This window comes from Triturus cristatus, chromosome 11, assembly GCF_964204655.1.
Source record: "Triturus cristatus chromosome 11, aTriCri1.1, whole genome shotgun sequence".
NCBI lineage: Eukaryota > Metazoa > Chordata > Amphibia > Caudata > Salamandridae > Triturus > Triturus cristatus.
The window spans coordinates 930,748,602-930,771,835 of record NC_140594.1 but is presented as its reverse complement, the minus strand read 5'-3'; the positions used below and the strand labels follow the sequence as shown (position 1 = coordinate 930,771,835).

The following is a 23,234-nucleotide window of genomic DNA, read 5'->3' as shown; positions in this document are numbered from 1 at the left end:
GGTCTGCCTTAACTTTTCACCTCGACCTGTTCTTGCGCGACTATATCTCATCGGTTGTTGCTTTGCTCTTTTAGGTGCTATTTTAAACCTTAAACTTGAAAATTTATTAATTCTGATTCTACTGATTGGATTTTTATCATTTCGGTGTCAAATTCTTTTTTTAGTTCGCTCTATTTTTCTAAATTGGGTTGGGATTTTTCTTGTGTTTTCACTTCATTACTGTTTGTGTGCTGCATAAATACTTCACACATTGCCTACTTTTTGTGCTAAGCTGTTCAGGTTTAATCACAGGTAACTTTTTGTTGTTCACCCTGCAAGGGACAGTGGCTGTTGGTTGACCAGGGTTCAGACACCACTCACCCAACAATCCATTTTCTCACATTATTCTAAAATATAAATCATGGTGTTTGGAAAGAAAACAACAAACAAAAAAAATTCTTGGGAAAGTGGCGATGCTATTATGAAAACTGTCAACCAATATGATTATCTGGGAGCATCAATAAATACCAGGTTATCCTGTACGAATCATCTTGCAATCAGGAAGCTCAACTCTACTATTAACACCAAATCAGTAATGAGATTTGCCAAAATATTTGGAGGTAGAGCTAGAGACCCCTCTCTAAAAGCCTTAGGAATGAAAAATCTACATGCAGTGCATCTGTCAGCATCGGCTCCCAATCACTGTATCATCAGGCTGTAGTTGAATTTGAAGTCTTTATCATTGCGCCGCGTTAGAGCTACTGTGAATGATCTGTGTGATTGTGCCAGGTGCAGATCGCACCACCCTGAAATCCCTAATTTACCTGGAACTTAGGGAAAAAAACAACAACAAAAGCTTAATATGAAACTGAATCTCATCATTAAATAAGGTAATTAAAGTACATGATTTATCAGTTTTAGAGACTTTAGCCTAATTATGTCGAGTAGCACAAAAGTATTTTAAGGAAGACCTATTTTTTGATAAATGGGTGAAAGATGGTCTCATTTAAAAAAAAAAAAAAATGAACAATGATCTGGTATTTGAGTCTTATTTATCATTGCAACAGGAATTATGAGATTCCGATTGTTCTATATACCTACCCACGAATTTGAGAGGTTTTGGCGTTTGCTCCTATAAGGGAAGAGTATATGTGGCTAAAAAGAGGAAACCCTTAGTCACTTATGTATTTGCCCGAAGCTGTTGCCTCTGAGGAGATTTCATCTGCAAAGTATTTTTAATGATGTCAATATAAGATCAATTTTAAGAGGCAACTAGATACTGTATTTTTATTTTAAAAATCTTGGTTTTATTAAATTAATTAAATGTTTGTCTTTATAAATACTAAATTGTAATTAATGTCAATTTTTTGTTATCGATGTTTATTTTGATAATTGTGGAGTGAATATTTTTATTACTGCAATAAAACTATGTACCTACCATTCCGTTTTTACAGAAGGGCAAGGTTATGGCAGCCTTCAATCTAGATGGCCCCATCTTTTGAATTCTGTTGCACAGGAAAAAAGTTCATTGAGTGTTGTTCTTTCCGAAGTTCCAGAAAGGCAACAGCTGAACAAGTCAATCTGTTCATTTTGAACTTCACCCTGAACTTTACAAACTAGATGGAATTATAATCAACACAATATATTGCCCGGTGCTAACAAAGACACAATATGGGCTTTAGCTTACTCCCTAGCTACCTGTAGTAAACTTTCAGAATAAAAATGTCAATTAAAGTGCGTTAGATAAGAACTGTGAAAACATTTCTTTGGATAATGTCATATTTCATTGGTTGCCATTTATTGGTTTTCACATGAAGAATACTGATATTTTGGTCCCAGCAAATTGGGAGTCTAAAATGGTGAACGTGTATGAACCTGTGAAGGCTAACCTCTTTTTGAAGTTCATTAAAGCTTTCCTAGTCTGTTCATATGTCAAGATGGTTGTGGTACAGACAGTCAAGTCAACATAACTAACATTTACTATACTCAAAAACAAACAGGCATTCCAACCCTCAACAGTCAAAGCTATCTCATAGCATTTATCAAGGCACTGCGTAGAAATAAACATGGTGGCAGGATGCCTCCCAGTAATAATAAATGGTCTAGGGGAATAACCCACTGTTCGATGCAGATTATACACTGTGCATAGAGCGCCATCTGGCGTTGGGCCCGGATGTTTGCAGTTTGTTTTTCCTCTTGGAAAGTCTTTGGAAGTCACGAGGTTGGTGACTCCTCCTTTGGTTCGTATTGCGCTTGGGCTTCGGCTCCATCCTCAGATTGTTTTTTTCTGCCATCGGGCTCGGATGTAATACTTCGCGCTCCGGTTCCGAACTTTTCCAGTTCAACGATCGACGCAAAATCCTCGCTCATCGAGATTCTTCAGAAAAAAAGCACGGCACAGACAAGCCTAAAAAGCAGTCTGCCCCGAAAACCTCGGCGCCGACCGAACAACCAGTGTCGCAAGAACTATTCACACCGGATCCTCTGCAAAAGATACTTACCAAGGATCCAAAAACTGGACATTTGACTCTGTCTTCAAAAAAGAGACATTTGGACAAACCAGCTCCACCTTCACCTCCAAAGAGGAAGGACACTGCTACCTCCCCTTTCAGAGTGCCTTCCCCACCTCCTCCACCCCCTCCACCCTCCCCACCTCCACCTTCTCCACTTCTGCCTCATCGCTCACCGACCCTTTCTCCAGACCATGATGATCAAGGGGACCCTTACTACGATCCAGCAGATGTGCCACAAGACCCCACCCCTACTGGATCCCCAGACCCATGGGATGACTATAACAATCCTGACATCCCAGATATCCCACAGGATGACCTTTTATCCATCCAGGCCATCCCCACCAGAAGACTCGTTAGGTTTTCACCACCTACTACAGAGGGCAGCACATTACCACGGGGTAGAGCTACATTCTGACCCAGTGGAGGAAGATTTTCTCCTAGACACCTTCGATACTGCACATAGGTCTACTGCTATACTACCTATGCTAAAAGGAGTAATCAAACATGCACCAGAGGTTTTTAAAGACCCAGTTAGAGCTAGGGTCCTAAACCCAAGTATAGAGAAAAAATATAAAGCCGCCCCCACAGATCCTGCATACATTAAAGGCCCTGCACCACTGGATTCCTTAGTGGTATCTACAGCTAGGAAGAGATCAAATTCTCAGGCGTCAGGCGAAGCACCACCACCTGACAGAGTCCAAGGTCCTAGACGCGTCCGGGAAGCGCACTGCGTCACAAGCCGCCAATATATGGCGTATCGCCAACACTCAAGCGCTATTTGCCAGATACGACAGAGCGCATTATGATGAGCTAGAAACCATCATGCACCATCTCCCTGAAAAATACAGAAATGGGGCTAATGAATTGATCCAAGAGGGGAAAACTATAACTAATACCTCTATACGCTGTGCCCTAGATGCGGCAGATACAGCCTCCAGGGCCATAAACACCAGTGTCGTCCTCCGTCGCCACGCCTGACTTAGAGTTCCAGGCTTTAAACCTGAGGTGCAAGCCTCCATATTGAACCACCCATTTGATCAACAACATTTATTTGGTCCAAAAGTTGATGAAGCCCTCGAAGATGAAGAGACACTGATACGGCGAAATCCATGGGAGCCCTACAGTCACACACTCCTAGGCGATCCTTTCGCCGCTCTTCCTTTCCGGGCACGGGTAGAGGCTACTCCTCAGATAGCGCATCCACGTCCCTACAAATCCCCTCCTCAGTCCACCTTCAGAAAGAGTTATCAAAGAGGCGGCTATAGAGGCAATAATAATAAAGGCAGAGGCAAAACAAATACCGCCCGCTCTGCCACACCGCCTACCCAATGACTTCCCCCGCTCCCTCCAGACCATCCTACTCCGGTCGGGGGCAGAATACAAATTTCCTTAACGTCTGGGAGACCATCACCTCAGACAGATGGGTGACCCAAATTATTCATTCAGGGTACTGCCTAGAATTAACATCTACCCCCCCCCCCCCCCCAAACATTCCACCCAGGCAACGCCCAATGTCACAAGGACATGCCACGTTACTGAAACAGGAGGTAATCTCCCTCCTGCAAAAACAAGCCATAGAGCAAGTCCCCATCAGTCAGCAAAATTTAGGGGTTAACTCCCTGTACTTTCTCATTCCAAAAAGAGACGACGACTACGACCTATTCTAGATCTCAGACCTCTAAACACTTACATACATTCAGACCATTTTCACATGGTAACCCTTCAACAGGTTCTTCCATTCCTCTCCCAGAACGACTTTCTCACCACACTGGACTTGAAAGACGCATACTTTCACATCCCAGTACACCATGCTCACAGAAAGTACCTCAGATTTGTAGTGGATGGGCAACACTACCAGTTCAAGGTGCTCCCGTTCGGGGTCACAACAGCACCAAGGGTATTCACCAAGTGCCTAGCGGTAGTGGCGGCACACCTCAGAAGACAGCACATTCACGTCTTCCCATATTTGGACGACTGGCTAATAAAAGCCACGTCCTACGACCAATGTGTGCACCACAACGCCGCTACAATCCAACAACTTCACCAGCTAGGTTTCACGGTGAACCACCAAAAGTCCCACCTGATACCATCACACACAAAACAATATCTCGGTGCCACCATAGACACCTCAAAAGCCATAGCCTATCCCAATCCTGCCAGGATTGCGAACATACAGGCTCTGCGTCAAAAATTCATACTTCAACACACTCTCCCAGCAAGAGTGTTTATGCAACTCATAGGGATGATGGCCTCTTGCATTTTCATAGTGCCTCATGCAAGACTCCAGATGCGTCCACTCCAAGAGTGCTTAGCGCGCCAGTGGAACCAGGCCCAGGGGCAACTGACAGATCTGGTGTTGGTGGACGGTCGCACCCATCGCTGAACTCACTCACCCAGCGTTCCCCACCACCCAGCGTTCCCCCAGGTCTCCCGTTAAAAATGGTGCCTCACTCTGCCACTGAACACTGCCACTACTTTGCACTTTACGCCACTGCACTCAGCATCACTTTCACTGTACCCTCTGCCAGTCTACGCCACTCTACTATACTCTGGTCCACTGCACTCTACACCATTGTATTCTACAACACTGAACTCTATGCCAATCTACTCTGCACCACTCTCTTCAACACTACTGCATTCTTTGACAATGTATTGTACACCGCTGAATTCTATGCTGCTGCACTCTACACCACTAACCTCAGCAACACTCTGCCAATGCACTCTACAGCAGCCCACTCTGTGCCACTACACTGCCACTGTAGTCTACTCTACTCTACACCACTGTACTCCGCCCCACTACACTACGCCACTTTGCTCAATTACACTTTGCGCAACACTCTGCGCCACTCCTTGCTCTGCACTACTGCATTCTATGCCAGTGCACTTTACACCACTGCACTTTACGTCACTCTTCTTTATCGCTACAAGCAATGCCACTATACTTTGCAACATACTGTGCCAATGCATTCTAAACCACAACTGTATGCCCCTTTACACAACTCCTATCGCTCCACTCTATGGCAATCTACTCTTCGCCGTGCCACACTTACACTCTATGCCGCTCTCCTCAACTAACTTTTAGCCTTGCTGAAAAGCAGCCACTCTGGTGTACAATATTATGGCTAAAGCATAGCTCTAAAGCCGATTGCTGTTGCCTAGGCATGACCTATGTGCTTTGCCAGTGCTTTTTTCTGTCTAGATTACTTCTTCGGTTAGGCTAATTAAAATCAGATGCAGTAATCTCACACCTTTTTATTCCTTTGTTGTGGCTGCTCCAGATTGGAGTGGTGAGCAGCCTGAGGAGACAACTTGAAAGGAGAACTATCCCAAAGCTGTTTTACAGTTTGAGACAGTGGATCGCACATCCCTGGTGTAGGAGTTGTGTATAAAAGTCGGACCCAAATTACCCCAGTCAGTTAAAGTTTCAAGTTTCCCAAGATTCAGTGAACTTGCTTCTCACCATGGTCCCTGCGGTAGATACGCTGGAGGGTCACATGAGCCTCTAAGGGCCGATCGATGACTTGAACCTGCCATGTCAGTACCGCTAGAGACTGGACTGAACACTTAGTATTTGACTGTGAGAACAAAAAGCTACACCTATTCTTGCCTCTCTCTATATACTTATTTCTCAAAGATTGTGGCCACCTGTAAAGGAGTAGTAGAGAGGATTTGTGGAATGTGTAGTGCCATGAAGAGGAATCCACTCGGGGATACTAAGGTGTAAAACATATTGCATCTTGTAGTATTTAGTACTATTGTGTGATGAAAAGTAATTAATTTTCCTTTAAAGACAGCACTGAGCTGGACATTGTCATTTTTGTCTCTGTTGGTTGATCGTTGAATGGTTAGGTCGAGCATACCACACTGCCTCTCTGAGACGCTGGTGACTGCTCACCCTCTGTATCCTAAAAGTCCGCTGCAGAAGGGGTTGTACTTGGCCCAGTATGCAGAGCCATAGTAGGACTGGCCCCAAGACCCAAGTGACAAATGATCTACAGCTCACTGGACTGGGTCCTAGTATCCCCTGTCTACCTTGTGACCCTATCATTACAATTTGTACAATGTACAGCATACCAGTTACATCTTGACTAATAAATAGCTGCCAATAAGATGAAATTACTAGAAAGAACTTTTACGTGGGCATTTTTTATGTATTTAGCTTAATACATATGTGAAGCACTATAATGTTTCTGAATGTTAACATTTTGGCATTGCACTGATGAATATAAAATTCAAGAATCTGTAATAGGACATTCATTGCCATGTTATGTTTTTGTTTTAATGCTCCTGCGAAGGTCACCTTGTAGTGAAGCTGATTCTTGCCTAAAGCTAGTCCGATTTGCCTACAAAAAGACCTCTTTACTGTAACTTCAATCATTTAGCTGGTTGCATAATTTGAGTCTATGACCCACCAGGTTTCACTGAGAAGTAATGGAGCAACAAGTTGCATTTTCAAATGCAGCCACATCCTTAATGTGCATATGTATACCTCATAAACTACCTTAAAACCAAAAATTAAATCCAGAGTTGCTGTTGAGGTGAGTGGCATTATAGGCTTAAGGTGTTTCAAGTATTGTAGAATTTTGCACAGCTTGTGAATCTTTAATCTAAATGCATGCCACATCTATTGTTAAGTATTGACTTTTATTGTAAGACCTGATCCGCTTGCTATTTCTCATCGGCTGAGTATTCAATTTCTCAACCCTCTGCAGTGGACTCCTGAAGGACGACGCTTAGTCACTGGAGCATCAAGTGGAGAGTTCACTTTGTGGAATGGTCTGACATTTAACTTTGAAACGATTTTACAGGTTAGTTTCATTATCTGACCATAGATGTGCTACAAGTGCTCCGTTGGGTGTGTTGAAATGATTGTGCGTGCTGGTTGTTAGCATGTTGTCAATCACTGTGCAAATTTCTTTCCTTTATTCTTTTAGTATTCCCCTACATTACTCCCTCTTGTGAATTTCATATATGAACCATTTTTGCAACAATGGTGTGGCTTTTTAATGTTCCTATGTATTGTCATGTAGCCCGATATTTCTTTTGAACCAGATGATGAGACTCCTAGTGTATGCCTTTGCTAGTGAGAATGTGCTGCATCCTGCTGTGCAGCAGTGCAAATGGTGTTTTTTTTCTGTCCTGATTCAAGACTGTAATTCTTTTTTTAAATCTCCTACAAATGTTTAGTATCCACATCCTTGATTATGGAAAACAATTTTCTCTTCCTCACAATATGTACTCTCATTCTGTTAATTTCCATCCTACTTTACCTCTGTCACAGGCTCATGACAGTCCAGTGAGAGCCATGACCTGGTCGCACAACGACATGTGGATGCTGACGGCAGATCATGGTGGATATGTGAAATATTGGCAGTCCAACATGAATAATGTGAAGATGTTCCAGGCACACAAGGAGCCGATTAGAGAGGCCAGGTTTCTACCAAATCTACCATTTTATGTAGTGTATATTGGCCTTTTTGGCCTCTGCTCCATGTGTATTTTTGGGTACGGCACACTATTTGGTCATAGACAAGCCTGTCTTTGTAGCAATCTAGTCATTGCCTCTCTTTTTGTACCGGTTTTGCCTCTGTCATGTGCCTGTCATGTACATTTCTTCCGGATTTCATGCTGGTTTAATTCCTTTGTAGTGACCTTGTGTATGATCCATTTTCTGCATTCTGTAAGCCGAGAATATTTCATTCCAAATAAAAGATTTAGTTTGATGGTAACTATCCAAACTCTGAATAAAATATACAGCATGAAAATAAAAAATCTTTTTCCAGAATAAAAATCTTGCAGCATTCTCACAAAATAAAAGCTAAATAAAGTGAAGTCCTGCATTGCAGCACAGGTTGGTGATTGAGGACGATCTCCCCATACTGCTTTGGAATGCACCAGGATCTGACCCAATTCATGCGAATCAATGAATTACAGTTGAACAGAGTGTACCAACGCATCAACATGCCACCATTTGTGATGATTCCAATATTTGGCAATCCTTACACCAAATAGGTTCCTCTAATTTTTCGGGGAATTTAGTTATTGCATGTGAATCGACACAACTGCATAGGCCTTTATATGAGAATTAAGATTTTATTCTTTTGCCATGCAGCTTTCCACTCAAGTAGAATGTTGGCTGGGAAACCATGCAAATTACACCTGGTCAATTCAGAAGAAGAAAGGAAAAATGGACTACTTTAAATCCACACTACAACTCCTAATCTGTTTTCACCATATTAGGTCGTGGAGCATCTGACTCGTACTGATAGCATCGGTTCTTTATTTATGTCTCCTGTTGACCTCCAATGTTTGTTCTTTGTGTTGCGCAGTCCTCTTGAGACGTCAACATATGGTTGTATTCATGACCTGGAGCAGGCTGAATGAGGACTGATGTCCAAGAGCATGGTTGCAATTTTGTCTCCATTAATGCTGAGGTACATGTGGACCATCAGTTGTTGTACATCATAGAAACCTTCCATGACATTGTAGCTGTTTTCCAGGTTGTTTGCTATCCTAAGCTAAATGTGGGCATTAGGCGATATTGGGAGGTTCTTTAGAGTGATTGTGGGTGAAGCCATAGAGTGGATGAGGAGGGCTGTTCAAAGAGTAGTAGTAGTAATTGTTTATTTCATATTTTCAATCCATAAAAGATACATGCGCAAGAAAAAACACAATGTCATAAATACAATGGTCAAATTGAATGAACATTCTTATAAAATCCAGTTAAAATATTCTGATAGACCTAATTATACTACATTTCAACAGTTCAACTTCAACAACAATTCAACTTTTAGTGGACTTGCTCCTTTACCAGCGCAGCTCTGTCTGGTAGCTGCTGCTGTTCCTGTTGCTGCTGCTGACCTGGAGTTCAGGAGTTGGAGACCCTCCATCATCCGCAGATCCCTGCCTACGACTCACCCCTGGTGGTCTAGTGGCAGAGCGTCTCTGTTCTGCTGCTAGGACTGTCCTTCTGACTCTTTCTGCTTTTTCTGTCTCTTTGCTTTTTCTGTCTCTCTACAATTTTCTGCCTTTGCCTTTCTTTCCTCACCTTTGTCGCCCCTGCGATCCCCTGCGGCATAGCTCCCTCAAGTGTCCCACCTTGCTCCCCATGTTTTCCTGCCTCCCAGCTGTCCAGCCCCCCACCGCACTACTTATTGGCAGCTGCTGTGCAGTTAAAGTGCAATCCACTATCCTTTTAGTAGACTAGCTCCTTTCAGAGCTCAGCACCATCTGGTAGCTTCTGCTATTACCGTTGCTGCTGACCCGGAGGTCAGGAGTTCGTAGCCCTCCTCCACCTGTGGGCTTCTGCCTACAACTCATCCCTGGTGGTCTAGTGGTAGAGCGTCTGCTCTGCTGCTAGGGCTGCCCTTCTGTCTCTCGGCTTTTTCTGTCTCTCGGCTTTTTCTGTCTCTTTCTGCGTTTTCTGTCATTCTGCTTTTTATATCTCTTTCTGCGTTTTCTGTCTTTCTGCTGTTCTGTTTTTTCCACAATTTTCTGCCTCTGCCTTTTGGCTTTGCCTTTCTTTCCTTTTCCCACCTGTTTTCCCCTTCGTCACCCCTGCGATCCACCAGTGTCCTTTATTTTCCCATCTCTCCAGCCCCCCCTCCCCCGCAGCACTACTTAATGGGGGTAGAGAGTGCGCCGCTGGTGCGCAAAATGCAAGCCCGTCTGCGCCCGTTAGTGCCTCGAAGGTGCCCAGAGCCTGTGACCCTGGTTCTCAGATCTTTCAGCACTATGACACCAGTACGCTGCTCGCCCTCAATCCTGGATACCATGCTGCCTGCCACCTAGCATCACTGAACACCCTTCGCCTGCTGTAACTGCAACAATGATTTCACCCACACCAACATACCAGCTTTTCCTGCCGCCCAGCTGACCAACACTTCACCCAACCGGCTCAACTGTTTCCTCCTCAAGGTGCGATCCCTCCACAAACACCCCACAAAAATCTTTGACCTCCTCCGCGCTCTCTCTCCTGACATCGATTTCCTCACCCAAACGTGGACTAACCCCTGCTCCGAAACAACCATCGCTGTCCACGACGGCTACAAAATCACCTGCAAGGGCCGCCCAGGAGGAGGCATTGCCATTGTCCACAAGAACACCCATCGACTGACCACGCACTCGAACGACCCAACGACTACCATGGAACATTTCCAGATCCAGACCAACACCATAGTCCGTGGCACTCTTGTCTACATGCCCCCCGGCCCTGACTGCCCTTCACTGATGCCATCATAGACTTAATTGCACGCCACGCTCTCGCATTCACAGACTACATCCTACTCGGAGACCTTTATTTCCACATGGACAGCCCCATTGACCAGAAACCCACCTCCCTACTGGAAAACCTCGCTAACGTCTGACTTAAGCAGCTAGTCACCGCACCGACCAAACAGCCATACATATGCTCGACCCTGTCTTCTCCAGCTGGAACTTCCGATGCAGTCCCACCACCAAACTCTCCTGGACCAACTACCACTGCGTGCATGTTGCCTTCGCCACACCCACCGTACACCACTGTCGTCCTTGCCCCCCACCATCGCAGCTGGATGAAGGCTACCAAAGAAATTCTCCTCGACTCCCTCAGCACAACCACTCTGCCAACGGATGCCAACACCACAGCATGCCAGCTCCACCGATGGATCTCCAATTGCGCTGAAACTCTGGCACCCCTCAAGAGGAGACCAGGCAAGCAACACTCCAAGAAAGCCAGCTGGTTCACTCCCGCCCTCCAGGAGTCCAGACGCACCTGCAGACTACTTGAGAAGAGATGGAGGAACAACAAAGCACCAGGCAACCTTCAAATCCGCCGTCACTGCCCACCACTTCCTCCTCAAAACCATTAAACGGCATAAGTCCGAATACACGCCAACACGCACAACAGCAGCCAACTCTTCGCCATTGCCAAGGAGTTCGGCAAGCCCAACAGCGAGACCACAGACGTCTCACCCTCCCAAGACCTCTGCAACAAACTCTACACCTTTTTCCACCATAAGAACAGGTATATTTAAGACCGCTTTGACACCCTAGACCCTGCCACTACTGCATGCATCCCCTCCGCACCCTAACAGACCGTGCTCAGCTGGACCTCGCTCACAACCGAGGAAACACAAGACAATGAAGAGCATCCACTCAGAAGCCCCGTCCGATCCTTGCCCGTACCACATCTTCCACAGAGCAGCCACCGTCATTGCACCTCTTCTTCGCAACATCAACTGCTCCATCAATACCACCACCTTCCTTGACGACTGGAAATACGCAGAGATCACCCCCTGCTGAAGAAGCTGTCCTCGTACCCGACAGACCACAAGAACTTTGACTCATCTCCTTTCTCCCCTTCCTAGCCAAGATCATCGAGAAGGCCATCAACGCCCAACTCTCAGACATCATCCAAGTTAAGCACGCCATGGACACCTCCCTCTCTGGCTTTCACGGCAACAGCAGCATGGAGACCTTACTCTTCGCCGCCACCGACGACATCCGCTTTCTACTCAACTGGGGCGAGACCGCAGCCCTCCTCCTACTTGGACCTCTTGGCCATTTAAGTTACTTTCCAGACCAAGGAGGGGGTGTAGTGATTTCCTTTTGGGCCCACTTTGGTTCTCCCTTAGTTTTGTGTATTAGATGATTTAGGCTGCCTAGGCTTTGTACAGTCATGTTGTAATGTTACTTATTATTTAGTAACTCTTCTTGGGATTCAGCCTGATAATTGTGTGCAAGGTCTAACAACATGGTGTACTGATTTCCTGTGCCCGGTCAGCAACATCTCCTAAAGATTTTTAGTCCTAACACAAGAGCACAGCAGCAGTTTTGCAACACAGTAGTTCTTATCATATCAACTGTGCCTCGCCCCCTTGAGGGGCAGAGAGGAGAATTCCAGCAGAGAGGCCGGTCCCTGGAATGGATGCAGAAGCCTTGCGTAAACTGAGTTTACACGTATGTTGCGGACCATTTAACTACACACACCAGTTATGCGGTCTGTTGCTAATCTCAGATCACTAATCTATCCATGTTCTCACATAGTGAGGGTAGGCCTAGCCAATTATATCCGATAGAGACCTCTAGCTGCAAATTCCATAACTTTGAACTCTCAGGCGTCCGGCTGGATCCAGAAGATTTTTGATAGCAGTACCCCTGCTGTCCAGTAAATGGTGTCGGTTTGCTCCGTGTGATGTTTGCGTCATCAATATAACCGCCACTCTGGTGCGCTGACTTCCGTTTTTTCTTCCCGCGTCAGCCAGCACAGATCCGTCAAAGAGCACTAACCCACTCATTATTTGCCAGACTTTTATTTTTTAACTCCTTTTGTTGTGAAGGGATGCCTAGCAAGAAGACCTGGGTTTAAGCTGTGCAGTGTCTGCCACTGTTATATAGGGAAACCTGTTCAGATTTGTGTCTGCCACTGTGCCATGTCGGTTACGGACCCCCACCTGGTGCCTCTGTGGTGCCTAGAGCGTGACCACGACAGTCGTGCTCCATTCGCCAGGCCATGGCGCCGAAGTCTTTGACGGAGCGGTCCCTAAAGCTGATCGCAGCCCGGCATCTGGCACCACGGAGGTTGCCTTGTTCCCACTCGAGTGGAAGGGCTTAGCACCACTCCGAAGTCCTTTTCTTCAAAGTCATTGCGGTCAGATAAGAGGCACCACAAAAAGCACAAGAAGTAGAAACGTGCTTTGACTTCGCCCCGTCTGTTGCGTGACGAGACGGAGGAGCGATGGCGTTTGAGGCCCGCTTCGCGAAGCGGGTGCCTAGGTTGGCTATGTGTTTCCCTTCCTTTCCGGGGCCGGGAAGGACCTCCATCGAACTAAAAATGTTATGATGCCATGTGCACCACATTTGGGCGGCCTGATCCTACCGGCACGCCCTTCTGTCCCGCAGGTTCAGATGGAGACCCCCTGGGTTCCACATCGCCGGCTCCTGTTACGGCCTCCCACTGGACCCGTCCCTGGGTCCGGACCGGTGCCAGTCGTACCTCAGTGACTTTACCTGGCGCTGCGTCCGACGCCGAGGTCCTCACGGTGCCTCCCCAATTGTCGTTCTGGATGACACGGAGCTGTACCGCTCCATGGTGTTCGATCTGCCCTATTCTGAAGGGTTAGGAATGGGTGAGGAGGATTGGGAGGGGCAGCAGTATCTCTTGCAAATCTCGCAACCTCAAGATTCGGACTGGTATGAGGAACTGGGTGATGTCAGCGGCCTGGACACCGCCCCAGATTCTGGCATGCTGTCTCACCCTAACCTGGCTACGGAGGAGGGCGCATGATTTGTAATAGGGGTGCATAGGGCTGCGGTGGTCTTAGACCTGCACCTTTCTACAGTGGCCGTCAAGACTAACGTCTTGACAGAGGTCCTGCAGTCTGGTGTCTCTGCCTCAAAACCCTTGCTTCCTTTCAACTAGGCCTTTATGGACGTTCTTCTGGGGACCTGGTCCAAGCCCAGCACAGGGGCTGCTGTGACCAGAACGATTGCCCCCTGCCATCGCCCTGCACGGGGTCCCCCAGCTATCCTCACTGCCCACCCCACCTCACAAAGTTTGGTGGTCAAAGCTTCCACTTCCCGTGACGCATCTCCAGACAGGGAATACAAAAGGATCTAAAGCTTCGGGAAGAAAATTTTCTCTTCTGCCAGCCTAGTATTGCAGTCTGTGAACACTGCATGCCTTTTGGGCCGTTATTCACATTCTATATGGGATACGGTTGCGCAGGTGCTGCCCAGACTGTTAGAGGAGTACTGTATTCTGCTCTCCCAAGCTATTTCAGACATGAGAGATGCAGCGAAGTTCTCCATCCGCTGTGGCTTGGACACGACAAACTCGCTAGGCAGAGAGATTGCCTTCGAAATGGCCATCAGCACCTCGCCTGACTGAGGACGTCTGGATTTTAAGGGGATGTCCAGGCTAATCTTATGGACATACCCTTTGATGGCTTCAGTCGCTGCGGAGACTAAGCAGATGCAGCGCTTGAACATTTTAAGGAATCATGGGCTACGGCCAAGTCCTTAGGCCACACCACCACAACCCGGCATGTCTTTTTGCTCCTTTCGTGGCTATGAAAGGGGCTTCCAACCACGCCAACCCCACTCCAGCTCGAGAGTCCTGCAAATTCAGCAACCGGTGCGGAGCTGTAGACGCAGTTCACCCGACGTTCGGGTGGCTAGAAGTAGAGCCAAGCCACAATCCCCTCCTCCACCACAAAACCTTCCTAACCCTGGATCATACACATCCCATTGGTGGCAGAATACATCCTCATCACCACCACTGGCGGTACATCACCTCAAACAGGTGGGTGTTGAACATAGTTTGAAGAGGCTACTACTCCCTACCCTTCGAGACCACCCCTTCATCCATGCCTCCAGCTTACGATCGGCTGACGGAGGGTCACCTTGTCCTACTCCGCAAGGACGTCCGCACTGTTGACCAAGGGAGCTATAGAGAGGGTTCCCGGGCCAGAAATAGGCTGCAATTGTTGTTCCTGCTATTTTCTGGTTCTAAAGAAGGTTGGAGGCCTTAGTCTTGTCCTCGACCTCAGAGCCCTCAACTACTCCCTCAAAAAGATAGGTTCAGGATGCTCACCCTTTCTCATTTCCTGTCTGCCCTGGACCTGGGAGACCGGATGGTAGCGCTGGACTTGCAGAACGCCTATTTTCATATCCCCTTCCTGCCTGCCCATCGTCGCTACCTGCTGTTTACGGTGGTCCACAAGCACTTTCAGTTTGCTGTGCTCCCTTTTGGCCTCACCAGTGCCCCTCGTGTGTTAGCAAACATCATGGCGGTGGTTGCAGCCCCTCTGCGAAGAGAAGGGGTTCCAGTCTCCCCCCTATATCTACGACTGGCTGTTGAAGGCGGGCTCGTACCAGGCAGTCGTCTCACACCTTCAGACTACGGCAATCTACCTGCACTTGCTGGGGTTCACTATCAATGTGCCGAAGTCACACCTGACTCCCTCTCACACTCCCTTTCATCGGAGCGATTCTGGTCATGTTGCAGTTTGGGGCTTATCCTTGTGAGCAGCGAGTCCAGAATATTCAGGCTATGATACAGATATTTCAGCCTCTATCCTGGATTTTGGGGAGAATGACTGAGGCTGTTGGGACTCGTGGCCTCGTGCAACTTGCTTGTGGACCATGCCAGATGGCACATGTGGGCTCTGCAGTGGGACCTGAAGTTACAATGGGCACAGAATGTTGGAAATCTCACTGACCTGGTTCAGATTTTGAAAGGCACTGCAAAAGACTTGCAGTGGTGGCTAACAAACCACGGTTGGGTCAGAGGCAGACCCCTCTCCCTTCCCCACTCAGATCACACAGTAGTGGCAGATGCGTCTCTTCTGGGATGGGGCGGCCATCTGGGAGATGTGGAGATGAAAGGACTCCAGTCTCTGGCAGAAACCGGTCTCCATATCAACCTGTTGGAGCTTTGCGTGATCCGATTGGCACTGAAAGCCTTTTTACCATCACTTAAGGGAAGGCTAGTTAGGCGTTCACGGACAACACTTCCGCCATGTGGTACTGCAACAAACGGAGGTGTGGGGTTGTGGATTCTCTGTCAAGCAGCCCTGCATCTCTGGACTTGGCTTGAACAGCTGGGCAGTTCCCTGGCGGTTCAGCATCTGGCCAGTTCTCTGATTGCAAGAGCAGACTAACTCAATTGACGGTGCCTTGCGAATCCCGAGTGGCGTCTCCATCCAGAGGTGGTACAAGGACTCTTTCAACAGTGGGGAGAGCCTTGGATAGATCTGTTCGCCTCCGAAGAGAACACGCAATATCAGCAATTTTGCGCATTGTAGTTTCCAAGGCAGCTCTCGCTTGGTGACTTTCTGTTGTGAGTGAAGCTCTGTCCTCCTGTACGCCTTTCCGCCCATAGCACTCCTGCCCAGAGTGCGCAAGAAGGTCAGGAGCGATTGGGCATAAGTCGTTCTTGTGGCTCCAGACTGGGTACGGAGAGTCTGGTATCCAGAGCTTCTGTCCACTCTCCGCCTCCTTGCGTGGAGATTAACTGGCGACAATTGACAGCTTTTGACCTTCCTGCTGAAGTCGCCAAAGTTATTCTGGCAGCCAGGCGTCTCTACACAAAGTCGGTATATGCCTGTTGATGGACACATTTTGTAAATATTGTACAGAAATGTCTATTGACCCCTTATCTGCCTCTCTGTAAGCTGTTCTTCTGTTAATTCTTTCCTTAGCCCTGCAGGTCTCTGCTCTGGGCACTCTCAAGGGCTACTTTTCGGCCCTATCTGCCTTTCTTCGGCAGCATGATCAGACTTCACTTTTTGAATCCACTCTTGTGCAGAGATTTTTGAAGGAGTTAAGCAATTTTGTTTTCCCCTTCCCCTTTTATTTGTCCACAGTGGGACCTTAATTTTGTCCTTACCTCCTTGATGTGCGCACCGTTTGAGCTGCTGCGCAACTGCCCTTTGACTGCTCACTATCAAAACAGTCTTTTTGGTGGCAATCACCTCTGCCAGGAGAGTGAGCGAACTGCATGCACGGTCATCACAGCCTCCTTACCTGACCGTCTTTCTGTACAAAGTGATACTCCGATCTAGGGCATCTTTCCTCCCTAAGGTGAGAACACCCTTCCATCTGGGACAGTATGTTACTCTGCCCCCTTTCTATGCACTTCCGCTTCCTTCTAAGGAAGAGGAGCGTCTCCACTGTCTGGACCCAAAAAGAGCGTTCTCTTTCTACCTTGATCGCTCTAAAGAGTTCTGGGTGAATGACCAACTCTTTATAGGGTACTTGGGAGCAAAGAAGGGGCATGCTGTCCAAAAGAGTACCATATCATGCTGGTTTATCCTCTGTATCAAAATTTGCTATGTCTTACGAACGAAAAAAACCTCCTGAAGATGAAGACGGCCACCACGGCGCTCAAGCTCAGTGTCCCAATTGCTGATCTCTGCTAAGCTGCCTCATGGGGGCATCTGTACACACGTTCGCCAGACACTATTGGCTGGATTCTCAGATTCGCAGGGAGGGCCTGTTTGGCAGTTTTCTCTTGCAGTATTTCCTCGTTTTAAGGTTTTTCTTAGTCCACCTCCGGGTAAGGTATTGCTTGGGTATCTGTTCAAAGGTAAGAAATCTGCGGCTAGATGTGTCAATCAGATGAACAAGGTACTTACCTTCATTAATGCCTTATCTGGTAGCGACATGATCTAGCTGCAGATTCCTTACCATCCCACCCATCCTTCGTGCACTGTGGAATTGCTTTTAGTGTCAGGGTTGTTCCCCCTTCAAGACCCTAGTTATCCTTTTAATACACCATGATCAGTCACTTCATGGCTCTGCGCTTCTCGCCTGGAAAGTTGTGAAAAGTACTGACGTCCGCGCGCCTGAATAGCGGTTATGTTGTCGCGGACATCACGACAAACAGAACGCTGACTACGTCACGCCATCTCCTGGCACGCAGGGGGTACTGCTATCAAAACAATTTCCGGATCCAGCCTGACGCTTGGGAGTTAAAAGGTAATGAATCTGCGGCTAGATCATGTCTCTACCAGATAAGGTGCTACTGAAGGTAAGTAAATTGTCCATTTGTTACCATGGTTGGGTTGTTGTAGGAAGCTGGCTCTCTATATACTGTACCAAAATGAGGTATATGTGCACAGTCCAGTGAAACCCCAAAGGTAGGTAGAGGTAAAAGTAGATAGCACCTTACTTTCTATTTTTGGTAGTGTGGGCGAGCAGTATCAGAGGCTAGTGTTAAGCATTTGTTGTACACACTCGGGTAGCAAATGATGTCACACACTCAAGGACTGAACTCTGACCAATTTGTTTGTATAAAAAATATTATTTAGTTATTTATTTTCTAGAACCAAGCAAGCCTGGTACAGGTACGTGTAAATGGTACTTTTCAAGGCAGGTTGAACAATACAAGCAAGCTGATTAGAAATGTCTTTATTACAGGTTTGTAAATCGTTTCAATACAGTGGAAATTACTGTTTGATTGCTTTTGACTACTTTACAGATTACTTTATGGATTACTTTTTTCAACTTTCATACTGGGACATTTTCTAGAGAAAAGGTAAGTAAAGCAGTTTTTAGTTATTTGCAGTTTTTCAAGTTATTATACAAAACCAACTCCACACTTGGAACAGTTTTCAAGGAAAAACAGTCAATATATCCTTATGGAGGAAAATGTGGTTATCGGTTAACAGGTAAGTACTTGGTTGTGGGAGTTGGTATTCTGGGGTTAGAACCAAAGTTCCCCCAGGGTCAAGGATGCACTCTCAAAACACCTTCAGCTGGACTAGGGCGGACAGGTGCAGAGTGCTGAGGCCCAATGTTATCCAATGGGGGATAGGGGGCCTCCGGTTGGTGGCTGTTCACGAGCAGGCCACAAGGTTGTGGGAGCAAAGCTCCTGGTCTTAGGCTCAGGGCAAAAGGATCCAGATTAGCGCCCAAAGTACACCTGCTGGGTGCCGAGTGCTGTTTTGGTGTCGGGTACCCTGTTGATTTCAATGGGGATTCTCCAGTTGCAACAAAGGCTCGATGGCGAGGATCTTCTGGAGGTGACCACTGATTGGAGAGGTAAGTTGGGATGCCTGGGGATGCTGGGACATGGTCGGTTGAGCTACCCAAGGTCATGGGACGTCTGGTGCAGGGATGTCTTTAGGCTTCTGGTTTTCTTACCAGCTCCGGTCGGGGGATCCTCCAGGAAGAGGCTGCAGGCTTCGCTTGGAGATTAGAGGCAGGACATAGTTCACCCGATCTCCGTTCAGGATCGCCGGGGAGACCTCAGTGTGATGCAGATTCGCGGATTTGACCAGAGCTGGAGTCTGTGGGTGAGCAAGTCCGGTGGTCACAGGAAACCAAGTCTTTGACTTGGAAGGCAGGGCAGGTCCTCGGGGTTCTTGAGGTTGCTGGCTGCAGGACACACAGGGATTTTGCTGGAGCAAGTTCAAGGTGGGGACAGGCCGGTAGGGCTGTGGCAAGTCAGTGACAATCGTCCTCTACTTAGTTCAGCACAGGTTCTTTGGTCCTTCTCTTCTTGTTGATTCTTGTCTGAGGAGACAAGGTTGAGGGTTGCCCCTAAATACTAGACTTAGGAGCTTTACAGATGGGTAAAGGTTGGGGCCAATGGGTCCCTTACTTGGGGTGGGTTCAACTCCTCTTATGCCATCCTCCAGTGGGAGAGGGGCATATGCATCACTCTGGTTGGGTCCCCCATCTGCAAGATGGCGGGGACTGAGTTGTGCTTCACCTTGCCTCCCCCTCCTGAGGGGTGGGGTTTTGAAAGGTGGGCACACCTCCTGTCCTCACTTGGTTTTCCAGCCGATTCTCTCTCCCCCCCCCTTCCCCGGGAAGCAGCAAAGGACTGGGGTAGCTCACAATGGCGGCAAGCCTTTGAAGCTTCCCATTGTGGACCCTGCCCATCCTGGGGGAGGAGGCTTGGCACCTCGTCCCAGGATGTGCATTGTTTCAGTCCCCCTGGAACAGCAGGCTCTCGACCCAGGGGTTCAGAAACATGTCTGGTGGTGGCAGCTGGCGAGCAGCCACTCAGCCAGGACACTAGTTAGATCATTAGGTCTCGCCTGAGACAGCGCTTTAGCGTTGCTCTCGCAAGAGCTTTTGTAGATGGGGGATCTGGAAGTGCAAACGAGTGCTTTCAGGCCTCCAAATACAGTGCATGTGCGCCGGCCGGGCGCGCGCACTATTTGGAGGCCTGAAAGCACTCGTTTGCTTTCACTTTCGCGGGCCGCACGGCAGTAAAGATCGGCAGTAAAGATTGCAATCTCTTTGTTCCCAGCATCAGTGAGATGCAAATGAACAAACAGCGTGAGGCCAAAGGTCTTATTTTTTTAAAAACAAACCAGGTCACTGCTACAGTGAAAATTACAGCATGTGCTTTTAGTGTGCCTTGTACAAACAAGGGGGTACCGTCATTCCTCAGAGGCCACCTGTCCATTCTCATACAAAAGTTTACATCTGCACGCAGGGTTGCTCTGTCTCATCATCCTTTGTGAGTCGGGTTTATATGCACTCGGACCAATATCATTGTATTCACAGTAAATCTGAACACGGGGCCGCAGGGTTGCTTGATTTAAGTTTCATGAAGTTATCATAATTGGCACCATGGTACTAACTGGTAAGGTTCATCATCGCACACGAGTCAGTGCATAACAGTTTTACCGGAAGGGCACAGCTCTCTCTCTGCTCTCTGCACTGGGGCCCGGCGCGAGGAAGGGGTTAGCGTTATTCCTTAAAAAACCCCTGTCCCTTCCCACAATGAAAGTAACTTACTGCACACAGCGGGGAGCGCACAACGCATTGCAGATAAAATGCAAACTCTCCTAATTCAAGACACAGGCACCTTAAATATGAAGGTGCAGGGCTGTGTCTCGTTATCCTTAAGGTCAGGTTTACATCTGCAACATCTAAGATGTAATTTTATAATCAAAGGGGCTGGCTGCTGCAAAAGACCTGTGGGACTCTCATTTCCCTGTTTGTGCTGCTGCAAGTGATGCGCAAAGATTAATATAGCTGCGCTATCGCTCATAATACCATAACTATTATGACATGCAGAGTCATATCTCAGCACAAAGACAGCAGCACTATCCTTTTTAATACCACAAGTAATGTGCAAAGACTGAGACAGCAGTGCTAGCTCTCCAAAATTGCAGCATGTGCTATCAGTATGCCTTGTACAAACAAGGGGGTACCGTCATTCCTCAGAGGCCACCTGGCAATTCTCATACAAAAGTTTACTTCTGCACGCAGGGCTGCTCTGTCTTATCATCCTTCGTGAGTCAGTGAGTCGGGTTTAGATGCACTCGGACCAATATCATTGTATTCACAGTAAATCTGCACACGGGGCCGGAGGGTTGATTGATTAAAGTTTCATGAAGTTATCATAATTGGGAACCATAGTACTAATAACACAAGTTATGTGCAGAGACTGAGACAGCAGTGCTATCTCTCCAAAATTACAGCAGGTGCTATTAGTGTGCCTTGTACAAAACAAAAACACAGTGCCACAGTACTAAGTAGTAACGTTTACAGTATGCACACAGTAGAACACAAATAATTTTCATAGATTCATATGGCAGCGCTATCACTGAAATGACAACTATTCTCACACGCATACTGCTTTCTGACTTATTTATGTGTTCTGTTGTTTTTGAGCCCAGCGTTTAATCTGAAGAAAAATCTAAATGTTTAAGCTCCTTCCTATAGTATGCTTCCTACGCACATAAAAAAGCTTTTTTTCTCGTTCTTTCTTCTTAGTTTAGTAACTCAATGTATGGTTTCGCGCTTGTTTAATAGTAGCCGCAGCCAACGAGTTCGCTGGTCTTATTGAAGTGTGTGCTTTTCTACTACAAACGAACACGTCATTTAAACTTGCTGCTTAGGTTCGTGTTAAAGCCGCACTCCAGTCATTCACAGTTCTTCTTCACATTGTGTGCTTTACAAGCAAAACAACACAAAGCGCTTCAAAGTAGTTGCGTAGCCATGGCAGTCTCGTTGGAGCCGCAGTTAAGTATTTCACACCTTCTCAAAACAGCATGCATATGCTCAGGAGGGTGTATTGTTTCCTGTCGGTGCAGGGCTGCTCTGTGTCAGTCTTCTCTTACGGGCATCACTGTAGTAAGCTTATCTTCACAGGTCAGTGCCTGACATTTTTACCAGGCAGGCTCTCTCTGCTCTCGGCACTGGGGCTGAGTGGGAGTGAGAAAGCTGGGGGACAAGGGGTACCGTCATTCCGCAAAAGGCCACCTGTCTGTTCTTATGATAAAAGTTAGCATCTGCAGGCAGGACTGCTCTATCTCATCATCCTTCGTGAGTCAGTGAGGCTGGTCATGTACTCTACTCAATATCATTATTCACAGAAAATCTGCACACGGGCCCGCAGGGTTGCTCTAACTTTCATCAACTTATCATAATTCGGCACCATAATACTGACTACTGACGTTCATCTTCGCACACGAGTCAGTGCATTACAGTTTTACCGGAAGGGCACAGCTCTCTCTCTGCTCTCTGCACCGGGGGCCCGGCGCGAGGAAGGGGGTAGCGTTATTCCTTGAAAAAACCCTTTCCCTTCCTATAATGAAAGTAACTTACTGCACACAGCGCGGAGCGCACCACGCATTGCAAATATAATTACATCTCTTGCAATGTATAACACAGATACATTTAAGTGTTTTTTTTACTGCTGCATTATATGGCTCGCAATTCACAAAACACTGCCCATTAGTAAGTCACGTGAAAAATATATTGCTAACAATTTTGTATGTACTCTGTTTACAGTTTTGTTCAGATTTCGTTCACGCTTTTAGTATGCTTAAGAACACACTGCGTGCACATTCTAAACACTTTGATGCAGTTTCTTTACTCTGTCGAGAAAAAAAATAACATAACTAAAAGTGTATAGGAGGCACAGGGGCTGGCTATCAGCAAATCCTTTCACAGACAGCTACAGCTTCTGTACTTTTTAGGTGTGCGATCCACCAGTGCGGTCTGTAGGGAACAGAAAAGAAAAACACAACAAGCATTTGCAATGCAATAGGTCTCGCATTTACGCGAGTTTGAGCTATTGACATTGCAAATGACAATGCCTTTTATTTTAGTTTTTTGAACATAAATAAAAGGCAGTCATTTACATTGCCAATTGCTTAAACTCGTGTAAATGCGAGACCTATTACATTGCAAATGCTTGTTTTTGAGGGGGCATCTCTAAGATGCTCTCTGAGTGCATTTTCATTAAATCCCACAAAGGGCATCAGTGTGGGTTTAATGTGCTGAGAA

At 46.9% G+C, this 23,234-nt stretch overlaps 1 protein-coding gene across 1 annotated transcript in view; it reads left to right on the top strand.

Moving 5' to 3' along the window:
• The window catches only part of WDR33 (WD repeat domain 33), a 1,021,886-nt gene that overhangs the window by 292,076 nt on the left and 706,576 nt on the right, over positions 1 to 23,234 (top strand). Inside the window, exons 5-6 of the mRNA XM_085634920.1 lie at positions 7,205 to 7,300; positions 7,774 to 7,925. Coding sequence (XP_085491046.1) covers positions 7,205 to 7,300; positions 7,774 to 7,925 — 248 coding nt within the window. The remainder of the gene's footprint in view (positions 1 to 7,204; positions 7,301 to 7,773; positions 7,926 to 23,234) is intronic.